This window comes from Acinonyx jubatus, chromosome B2 (assembly GCF_027475565.1).
Source record: "Acinonyx jubatus isolate Ajub_Pintada_27869175 chromosome B2, VMU_Ajub_asm_v1.0, whole genome shotgun sequence".
Taxonomy (NCBI): domain Eukaryota; kingdom Metazoa; phylum Chordata; class Mammalia; order Carnivora; family Felidae; genus Acinonyx; species Acinonyx jubatus.
In genome coordinates this window covers 7,229,744-7,241,878 of record NC_069385.1, presented here as the reverse complement: position 1 = coordinate 7,241,878, position 12,135 = coordinate 7,229,744, and the positions used below count along the sequence as shown (strand labels likewise).

The 12,135-nt window shown below is 39.1% G+C and overlaps 1 protein-coding gene across 2 annotated transcripts in view; it reads right to left on the bottom strand.

The window, feature by feature from the left end:
* The window catches only part of PRKN (parkin RBR E3 ubiquitin protein ligase), a 1,330,206-nt gene that overhangs the window by 178,215 nt on the left and 1,139,856 nt on the right, over positions 1 to 12,135 (bottom strand). For both annotated transcript variants that reach the window (XM_015083244.3, XM_053223338.1), the window contains exon 9: positions 10,328 to 10,477. In XM_015083244.3, the coding sequence (XP_014938730.3) occupies positions 10,328 to 10,477 (150 nt within the window). The remainder of the gene's footprint in view (positions 1 to 10,327; positions 10,478 to 12,135) is intronic.

The window sequence follows — 12,135 nt, the reverse complement described above, 5'->3', positions numbered from 1 at the left end:
CCTTTATGTGATTAAAAGCAAAAGTAATATATCTCCATATTTAGAAATGTCAAACATTACAGAAAGTTATAAACTAAAAAATGGAAGCTTCCTTCCCTATATCCCCACTTTCTCTATATAAAGGCAACCACTGTTAACAGTTCCTTTAATTCTTTCCAGAAAATATTTTACATACTTAAGAGTCTTAATCTTCTGTTTGTGCTCTTTTTACTTAATTCTATATATTAACAATTGTTCCATATCAACACACAGGTTAACCTTACAGGTCAACCTTTTAACAGGATATTGTATTTTACTGTATAGATATGCCAAAAATATACTTAACCACTATGATATTCCTGAAAATTTGATTGTTTCCACATTTTTATCTATCACAAAACAGTGCTACAAAAAATATCCTCCACAAATATCTTGATACGTCTCTATGATTATGTCCATAACTTCTATTTCTAGTAGGATCATATTACTGTTAGACCTATAGGAGCAGGGGTTAGGATTTTGCAACCCAAGTTAGGACAGAGAACTTTGATCTGCAGGGATGATTCCATGATAGGGCTGACACACAGTAGGTATTAATGTAGGCAAACTAATTTTAAGCACTGGAATTAAAAGCCTGGATCTAGATATAGCTTAAGTGGACACCTGTCAGGTCTTTGGGGATAACGTGAATAATCAGCTATTGTTGAACTTACCGCCAAACTTACACTGGAGATGAATAAAGTATTAGTGCTATACATGGGACTTAGGAACCCATAGGGCAACCAAGTCCCTTTGGGGTTTCATACCAAGTGCACGTAGGTATGATGCACAGGGCTGGGCCTCGCAGACAGGGGGTGAACATTTAATGTTAAATCCAATCCTGGGGGGACAAGGCATTTTTGATGAATTGAGAGAATGATGGCAACTTAAAAGGACCCTAAGACTTCTTATCACTCATGAGTAATATACTGATTACTTACATAAAGTCAGAGAGCCTGCCTGGCTTTTGATCCGGGGAGATAAAAGGACTATTCCAGCTGAATACATTTGAAAATAGAATTGGAGGAACAAAGTGTGGTACATCCATGTGACGGAATATGATTCATCTGTGTAAAGCAGCGAACTGTGATACATGCTATAGCATGGATAAGCCATGAAAAATTCATGCTAAGTGAAATTAGCCAGACAGAAAAGGACTCTGATTCCACTTATTGTGAAATATCTAGACTAGGCAAATTCATAGAGACAGAAAACAGATTGGAGATTACCAGGGACTGGGGGGATGGGGAGTTGGTTACTGCAGAAGGGGTACAGAGTTTCTGTTTGGGGTGATGAAAAAGTTTGGAAATAATCAGAGCTGATGGTTACACAACATTACGACTGTACCTAATGTCACTGCTCTGTATGCTTACAAATGGTTATAAATGGCAAATTTTATGTTACATATATTTGAGCACAATAGAAATTAGTGTAAAAAAGGCAAAATAAAGGAGCAAAGAAAACCGTTTTGATGATCATAACCTCATAATCCGGAGTATGAATATCACTGTGAAAGATGAGACCCAGAAAGTATAATGAAGCAATGGGAATGAATAACATCAGATCCTTGAGGCCACTCTCTAAAGGCAGCGGGACGGGAAATCAAGAAGCCCCGGTGCACAGAAAGGAACGATGGCGGCCAGGCCCTAGATAAATCCGTAGGAGGAACCAGCTCCTGCAGGGGCTGCCTCCCGGAGAGCCGTAAAGAGGGAAGAGCTGGAGGCAAGTCCGAAAGAGGACCTGATGTGTCTCTGGGAAGCCTCTGCCAGCAGATGATAGAAGCTTGAGAAATGAGGGACGGGGCCAGGGGACATTAATTAGTATAACGACATACAGCATAGCTCTCTGTCCCCGAGATCTACCAGCGGCCTCTGGGAAGAGAGGCCCACCCTTCGGGATACCAGGTAGGGGAACTCCAGCCGGCCACCCTGCGAGAGCGCCCCCAGCAGGGCGTTCACGGCTGTGCGTGACCCACGTAGCACAGGGTTGTGATTGCCCTCGCATTGTGCTGCCCCCGTTCCGGACGGTACGGAAAACCAGAACAAAACCCCAAACCCCACAATCCCGTATCATTATCATACTGTCCTATGCTCTTACTGCTTTATGAAATTGACATAATAGTAACATCAGCTATGTTGATGAAACTATTGTATTCACCAAAATATCATTTACTCTATGGAATTTAAAGATCTTCATGTTCACCGAAGAGGAATCATCTGGAAAAAACTAATCACCCACAATCATAACATTTCATCCTCTCTTCTCCATGGATCTTACGCCCATAGGACTATGTATCAATGGCTGCTTAAGAAAATAAAAAGGTTTCACTATAAAAATATGCAGTGTCAAAAATACACCCACAACAATATGGTATACAATTTCTCATTCTTTAAAAAAGCATACTTTGTTAGTTCTCTACAAAGAGGAAAATGTTGTAGGTGTAAGGTTCCTAGCCTTTGGTCCCACTAGCTCATTGTGACTGTGGTATGCTTGCTGTTGGGCATCGTCCATTGAAAAAATTGAAGCAAATGCTTTCCTTCCCAAGTTGTTCCGCGAAACACCCATCCTATAAAATGCACCACACAAAAGGCAGTTCTTGCTGTAAAGAGTTTAGGAAATGCTGCTTGTGGTATTCTATTTGTTCAGGCAAAAATGCGTGTTTGCATACTGAAAGCTTTAAGGCGGCGGGGGGGGGGGGGGACACCTCTATTTAACTTAGCTTAACACTAAGTTTCCAAGCTCTGTGATAATGGACCTCTGCCAAGCCTCTCTGCCTCTACTCCAACTTTCCTCCCAGTAACATCCTCTGGAACCTATGCTGAATGAACCTCCCTTTGGAAAATGAGGCTGTACATTTTTGTTCTTAGGAAATGACTTTAATTTCTGGAAAGATTTTTCTTCTTAACCAGATGGAAGAGGTCGAAGCGTTTGTATCTGAGACACAGGAAACTCTTTTTGGGTGATATTCTAGTCTTTCTCTAGACTCATGCTGTCTGATAGGACTTTCTGTGCTGACGAAGATATCATCCTGTATCTGCATTGTCTAGTCCGGTGGTAGGAAGCCACATGTGGCCGTGGAAGCATTGGAAATGTGTCTATTGTGAGTAGGAAACAAATTTTAAATTTTATTTAATTTTAATTTAAATAGCCGTGTTTGGCTAGTGGCTACCATACTGCACAGCAGAGCCCTAAACTGAAGTGAGAGCAGAATCAAAAGAAACTCAGAGAAACTATGTTATCTTCAGTAGAAGTCTGTTTTCTAGAGTGTTCTGAGCTCTCTGGTAGCTTGTAGAGCTAAAGAAGAAATCAATTTGCCACAAAATTGATTTCCTAACATTATTCAAAGAGATGGAGCTTACCATTTTGAAAGAGTATCATTATTTCGGACTTCCCTTTATTTTAACAACAACAACAACAACAACAACAAAAATAGCTAAAGACACGTGGAATGGTCACTGGTCTGAGTTGGGTTAGAAAATACGTCTTTCTATTTCAAACCACAGAACACTTTCTAGGAACATTTGCCAATTGATAAATGTTTTCCAGAGGAATGGTATGCAGCACTTGTTTGTACATTTGTGAACGATTCCTTTAATTAAAATAAATATTCTCCAAAGCTTTCTATCTTTGCACTTCAAGCTGTCTCTCACACAGAAAGTCTAGCGAGACTTGTTTCCAATCTGCAAATGAGCCAATCTTAGAGTTTAAATTAGATTTTTGGACACATGTCAAATAAACATAGAATGCAGATTTTTTGACGTTTCATAACATTAGCTTAAAAAATACTTTTATTTATATATCAAAGAATATATATGAAAGATTAAAAGGTTATATAAAAGAATAACGTGTCCACAAGTTATGATTCTACTCTTTATGTGTTGCAGAGGCCGGGTGGTCGAGGCAAGCGAGGTGTATGATTGTAGCTGGAGCGTTGTGCTTACAAACTCCCATCGAGGTACATTGGAAAATACCTATCCCTTTTGGTGTCTCCTTGGAAGCATCACAGTATAAACCACATGTATTTGGAGTCTAGATTTTACTCTCTAGTCTTCCTTTTAAAAAGAGAGAATTCAATATAGGTTTCAAAATACTTCACCAAATTTAATTAAATGTTGTATTTTTATAAAATTAAACTATCCTTAAAGAATATGAAAAGTAACCATTTTGTTTCCCTTGTATTATTAGATATCGTCCATCTGCTTGCTTTTTATTTAAGAGCTCCATATATTGAACAAAAAGCCTCCCCACCTATTTATTACTTTACGTTTTTAACTCAATAATCCGATCTTTGAGTGAAAGACTAGGTATCCGCATTTGTCTTCATTGGCTCCTTTCCTATGTAAAATGAAGCTTGGACTCTGATTTAACTACAATCTTCAACGATACAATAATGCTATTGTTATAAGCAGTTTGAAATCACCGTTTTCGACAAAAGTTTCTTTGCACGTAGCAGGTCGTACTCCATAGTTGTGCAGATCTAGACTTGGGTTTGATGCAGCCTCTCTATCTTGGAGACCCTCTTCAAGAAAAATGCAAGAAGATAACCTTGGTAAAATCAAGGGGTCTGTGCGAGTGTGGAGACCACAGTGAACGCTTCATTAGCGCCTTGATAAATCTGCCTCGGAGCAACATGTACTCTCCAGTAAATTAAAGAGTGACTATAGGGTGCCTTAGAAAGTCTATCTGATTTCCTTAACAAATGGTCAGTAGTATGATTTTTTTTTAAAGCTGCTTTTTTTTCAGTTGTTATTTCATCCTCGAATTTCTGATTTAAAAGAGAAAGTTCTTCATCTAACTCCTATTATCCCAGATGAGAAATGATCTCTCAGTCATATAATATCCCCAAACAATACCAAACAAGATAATGATGTTTTATTTATAGAAAACTCACACGGTTTGATTGCCTTAGCTTTCTGTATTCCCAGGTCAGCGAGTATTAATGTATTCCATGTTTTGTTGCTGTTTTCCAGTATTAAACATGTCAACATTTTACATTGGAGTCATAAAAGTTAGCGAGATAGTTCTGATGAACAGAAATAAGGCCGGAGTAAAGAATAATGCGTAACATGAATTCCTTAGGAAATCAATTAATATTTTTATAAGCAGTAGTAAAAATATGATCAAGAGTTAGCAGAGAGTGAGGTCAGGCTATTTGATCCCCAAATATATTCTTTGTTGAGTTCCATCTATCAACGTAAAAATATTCTGTGCTGTGGGAAAACCAAAATCTCAGTGCACCCAAGACTAAAACATTTTATGTATCAGAATGTACAAAATTCTAATTTGGCTGTGTAGCCTTTGACAGCGTACAAAACTATAATGCTTGCAGCACTACCAGGCTCCTAATTGACTTTTTCTGGATCCCTGAGCTTAGTACATTTTGTTCTGAATTATGTATTATGTGTGCAAGTAAACCACTGTATATTTTATACTTTTTGATGAGGCTCTTGTTGAGGCAAGGGAACCAATTCTAATATTGGGGAAAATTGTGATTAATATTTGGAAATAAGAGTGATAGTGTATTCATATTACTTCTACATTATTAAGATTCATCCATCCATCCAATGGATGTTGAACTCCACATACATGGATTTACTGAAGACAATAATATCAAGACTAAGAATGGAAATATAAAGGCATGAAACAAGGGTAACACTTCAACTTAAATTCTGGGACACGGGACTAAAGCTCAGATAATTCTTTATAATGGTAATAAATTTGCTGGAACCATCACACATCTGTCAGACCTTTCTGAGACGGACTGACATTATCATTTAAATAGAAATCTTTGCCTTCATTTACTAGCTAATGTATACTGCTCTCCAGGTAGCAGACAAGTCTAGTGATATAGTGGAGCAAAGGATCAAGTAATCTGATTTTCCAATGGGCATTACTATGTATTTGAATAAGAGAGTCATAAATACTAACCTAAGTACCTATTTTAAGAAGCCAAAGACAGGCACAATACTGAAGTATATATGGAATCTATATACAACAGTAATCATGGGTGTATGAAGGACCATCTGGGCATGTAGTGGTGAGCCGACTGACTGGAAGACTGGATCCATCCAACCCTGGAGTACAACACATGGAGATGTGTCTCAGCTCTGAAAATGGGTATCCATAAGCACAACACAATGTACCTCTAAGGCCTAATTTTTAAAGTCTGTTAATGACAGGGAATTTGACTCTCAATCTTTTTACTCCTGAGATACTTTTTGTAATATCAAGCATTTCTTGGATACCCAGATAATAAAAACCTGTTGGTAGTTGAGAAAAAATTAAGCACAGATAGACTCACAGATACCTTACATTAAACCTGTAAACTACAGCCTGAGAACCACTGAGGTTAATGATATTTAGAGAGTCTTCATATCCAAGACTCTATGATTCTTCCATAGCTTTCCTGGAACACTGTGCAGGATGAGGTACCCACTACTCCCCGAGGCAGCCCATTTTGTTGCTAGTTGTCCATGGTGTTAGGGCAAATGCTAAGCAGTGACTCTTCTTCCTCTAACCTCTACTTACTGGGCCCTGTTCTGCCTCTGAACAACATGAACTAACCACGATTTCTACCACACAACAGCTTTCCATTACCACCCTGAAATCCAGAAAAGATTGGCAGCTTATGTACAAATCATAGCAGAACTGTGTACATCAGAGAAAGGGGAAGAGAAAGAAGGAAAAAAGTGAAGCCAGAAAATGAACTTCAAAATCCGCTACTAATGGTCCACTTATATGCTATACCTGGAACACAAATGTGGCTTCGTGTTTTTGACCAGTTACCTTTCAGAGGGACACCTTATTAGTTGCACCATATACAAGGTCTTCAAGAACAACTTTAAGTTGTCCTTGTGCTCCTGCTGCAGCGGTCAGCCTAGAATAGCCACCATGTTTCCTCACAGAAAAGTCCATTGGGATGTCCTGAACCACAGGTATCAAATTTTCTGTATAAAGACTACAATGTGAACGACATTTTGCCAAAGTACTGTGTAGGAAAAGCAATTCTTTGAAGGGCTAAAAGAGTGAGGTCTAGGTACTTAATTCCCTGCTGTAGATATGGCTTGATCTGGCTCGATTCTGGAATATTTGGAGGAGAGCAGCAAATGGTTATCTTTTATGTAGTTTTGTTTGGATATCTAGTCTTTTAAGCAAGGTGTTGATAAATATTGATTAAACTTTTGATTAAATATTAACTAAATATACATTGTATGCCAGGTATTGTTCTAAGCACTTTACACATATGATCTCATTTCATTGTCATAACAGTCTTATATGGGGTTGTTATAATACACCCTGTTTTAGAGATGAGGAAACTGAAGTGCAGAAATATTAAGACCAGTAGTAGTTGGTGGAGACAGGGTTTGAACTAAGGCCTCCAACCCAATCTCCTTTTTAACCACTACAGAATCCCCAAAAGCATGTTGGTTGGGTTAACATCCTTTCGTGAAAGTCAAGAGTTTGAAGGAAAAGGGTAATGATGAGGTCAATTTATCTTCTCTACGTTGAGAAGTCAAAGCAATGGGAATTAATGTAAGCCTCAACAGGAATATGGGGATTGGGGCAAAAAGACAGGGAGAGAAAGGAAAACATCAAGTTAGGTGCATACTTTAGAAAATCATTTCTTTGTTCTTTTTCCAAATTCTTCAAATTGCAAACTGTGGGTTCAGAATATGTCCATGAATTCTTTGATACTCTTTTCTTTACGACAGTGCCTAACTGCCTTCCCTTTCAGGGTGGGCTGGATCTTACACATCAGTTCTAATGAATGAAATAAAGTCATGGGGTACAACCTTGGAGATCAGGTCACACAGGCACTGTGGTTTCTCTTCACTCTCTTGGATAATTTGCTCCAGGTAAGTTATCTGCCACTGTTGTGGACAAATAGCCTAAGAAGAGGGCTGGGTGGTGGGGAATTGTGGCCTTCTGCCAGTAGCCAGTGAGGAACTGAGGTTGTTTTCAGTCTGTTATCATGTAAATGAACCATTTTGGAAGTGGATCTTCCAGCCCCAGTCAAGCCTTCAGATAACTACAACCCAGCTTGACTACAGCCTCATGAGAGACCCTGAGCCAGAACCACCCAGCTAAGCTACTTATGGACTCCTGACCATCAGCGACTGTGAGATAATAAATGTTTATTAATTAAACATCTAGAATTTGAGGTTATTTGTTATGCAGTAATAGATAAGTAATCTATAAACTGACAAGCACACTTTCAAAAACAACAAAACAGAACAAATAAAAATAAAATACAACTCATCACCTATAATTTCGAAAGGACAAAGAAATATTCTGAAGATAGCTATCCTCATTTAGGTAAGGTTTGCCCCCAAACTCTTTAATCCAAAGATATTAAAGCAATTAAATTCACTCCCAAAGTAATTTTCCATGATTTGGAGCTTAAATGTATGTTATTTACTTACAATGTGACATTGTATGCAAAAAGGAAGCTATAGCTGTTCAATATTTAAAATTACATAAAACTTTTGAAGTCCTTTTTTTAAATGTTTATTTATTTATTTTGAGAGACAGTGTGTGTGTTAGCAGGGCCTTGAGGGGTGGAGAGAGAGGGAGAGAGAATCCCAAGCAAGCTTAATGCTGTCATCACAGAGCCTGACATGGGGCTCCATCTTACGAACTGTGAGACTGTGATCCAAGCCAAAATCAAGAGTCAGACACTCAACCAGCTGAGCCATCCAGGCACCCCAAACTTTCAAAGTTCTTTAAAGCAAATGAATAACTGAATGCAGAAGATGGGCCAAAGAAACTCTTTTCCCCATAAAAAATGTTAAGATCTTAACATCCAGCTTTAAAGAATGGAACAACAGTAGGCAATGAGCAGGCAGAAACATACAATTTAGATATTAGTGAAAAACTTTTATAAATTATTTTAAAAGAAAACATTCACTAGCATTCTGATCCCAGAATTTAGCAGCTTGCTCAGGCCACACCCAATCGGCGCAGATTACACAGTAAATGATGATGATCGGGGCTGCAAAGTGTAGTTTGATTTTCATAATTTCTAAAAGTAGCAAACATGACTTGTGTTTCCATCCCAATGCGATCATGACTATTAATCCAGAGGCATTTTTTTCTGAGTAGGCATCATGGTATCTCACTGGTTTTCAATGTCCACTTTCTCTACATTATGGTTCAGCTCAGGGCTTTGCACCCACTGCATGACAGATAGCTTTACTAAGGACAACAGATACCACCTTATGCATAGGTGACTTACAGCTCTCAGCCAAAAATTAGGCCCGGGCAATATGCCTCTGCCATCAACACTCCTTCCAGAAAGCTCCTCATGAAGTTGCAATTTTAAAAGAAATGTTTTCCCATCAAAATTCAATAGCATTTTATAAGCACATATACCTTCTTCCTTTTCTGGCCTGCATGAAATTTAATATCAGGATTATTATCCATTTGTCATTTCAACCCATAATTTAGCAAGCCTTTTTGTGTTTGAGTTATGCTCCCCTCACACCTTCACTGTCAGCTTGCAGCCATAGATTCATTCAAGAAGCCATCTGGGTCATATTGGTTGACCTCTTAGAACAAACATTTTCCATGTTTCTTATTCTGCTTCCCTAAGAGGCACCATTAGTTTTGCTCATCTCTATTTAGAATGATTTTTATGACACAATAAAATTTCAAGTTTTCCATATTAATCTTCATTTTATTTCTTGAAATACTTAGGCAAACAATTTTGTTAAGACATCACTGATGGGAAATCCTCTTTCCCCTTTACTCTGCCTACTTAAAGTAAACTCTGAAAAAATAATAAATATTTTCTCTGAATCAGCTGAGCACCAGAGAGAGAGTTTAAAATCTGGTCTAGTAATTCACAATGACTTACAGAAAACACTGTGATAAACGATTAAAGCAAAAAATCTGAATAGGACATCAATGAAGGTCTATGTTCATATTTGGGATCCTACGTAAGAATTTAAAAATCTCATTTCTCTTTTTTTAAGTTACTCATTTTGAGAGTGAAAGAGAGAGAGAGAGAAAGAGGGAGAAAGCATCTCAAGCAGGCTCTACACTGTCAGCACAGGGGGCTCCAGCTCACGGAACCATGAGATCACGACCTGAGCTGAAACAAAGAGTCAGATGCTTAACCAACTGAGTGGCCCAGGTACCCCTAAAAATCTATTTTCTTATACATCAGTTCAAGGACATCTGAGTACAAAGGGAAAAATGAAAGTAAAACAGATAATCTTTGCCAATTTGCCAAAAAAAAAAAAAAAAGAAAAAAAAAGAAAAGAAAAAGCACACAAAATCAACACCCAAAGGTGTAGGTGGTACTTACCCCGCAGCCCAGACCATTTCCCCCTTCACAAGTGACCTTCCTCCTGCCTGGCTCGGGAAGCAGCCCTGCTCCACAGCCAGGGTGAGGGCACAGCACGCCCCCCATCTGGAGCACACACTCTTCAGCGCCATATTGCTGGTACCGGTTGTACTGTAAAACACAACATGGGTTTTTCAAAGTGATAATATGAAGATGTGCTGTTTTAGCCAAAATGTTAACAGCTGGTGGTGTGTGGGTTTTCTTGTTAATCTGTTTTGGTAAAAAAAAAAAAATGGGGGGGGTGGATAAGGTATGATCCAACACAATGAAAGTCTTTCCAATTGCAATTAGCAAAATGGATAACTTTGTATTTCTAGAAATTGGTCCTAAATATTTCCCCCCAAAGTTTGGATTTGTTTTTTAAATTTTTTTTGATGTTATTATTTATTTTTGAGACAGAGAGAGACAGAGCATGAGCAGGGGAGGGGCAGAGAGAGAGCGAGACACAGAATTGGAAGCAGGCTCCAGGCTCTGAGTTGTTGGCACAGAGCCTGATGCGGGGCTCAAACTCAAGAGCTGTGAGATCATGACCTGAGCTGAAGTCGGACGCCCAACGGACTGAGCCACCCAGGTGCCCCAGTTTGGATTTTTAATATTACTAACATCACCTCCATTTAACAGTCTTATTTCAGGAATTTTAGGAAACATATCTATATTTTAAGTTATGGACACATAATGCATCATTATCAGTCTTATCAAGTGGTATATTTTCATGCCTCTATTCAGGTGTCTATGAGTTTTTGAAACCATTTTGAAAATAGGTCCTGATATTCTACCCTGTGCTAATTGTGGGCAGCTCACAGGATATCTGAGCACATCTGAGGAATACTGAGCACATTCAGCTTGATGAAGAAGATTCATATTTTCCTTTCATCATTGTTCTCTTTCTTAAAGTATGGTTTCTTTTGTCCCTGACTTCATCATGCCCTTGCATGTCTCGACCCCCTCCTTGGTTTCCCCAGCCCGCAGAATGAAACTACATAGTGCAGGTTCCAAGGCCATCCTATTGCAGCATTGTTATTGTTCTCCTGGTGTTATTTGATCATATTCTCTTCTAAACTCAGATCAAGTCAAGTGGATTTGCTTGACTGTTAATTAATTTATGCAACCTTCATTGACAGCTTACTATGGTCAGACTGTGGGTGCTGGGGATACTGCAGGGGACAAAATAGACACCTGTGCTCTCATCCACATGCGGATAATGATAAACACTGAAAGGTTATATTTCAGTGGGAAGGAGAATAAAAAACAGGGAAGAGGCAGATTTGGGGGAAGATGGGGACTACAGTTTTGAAGGGGTGATTAAGAGATAGGGGATGCCTTATAAAGAAGATACATGGGGGTGCCTGGGTGGCTCAGTCGGTTAAGCGGCCGACTTCGGCTCAGGTCATGATCTCGTGGTCTGTGAGTTCGAGCCCCGCGTCGGGCTCTGTGCTGACAGCTCAGAGCCTGGAGCATGTTTCGGATTCTGTGTCTCCCTCTCTCTGACCCTCCCCCATTCATGCTCTGTCTCTCTCTGTCTCAAAAATAAATAAACGTTAAAAAAAATTAAAAAAAAAAGAAGATACATGTGGGCAAACATCGAAGGGAGATTAGAAAAGCAAACCATGTGGCTACCTGTGGGAATGGGCTTTCTGGCCAAGGACAGAGCATTACCAAGATACAGAAGCCAGAATGTGCTCGGTGCTGTGAGATACAGCAGAGGCCAGTGTGGCTGAGTGAGACAGGACAGGAAATGGCAGAAAACATAGTCAGAGAGCTCTGGGGAT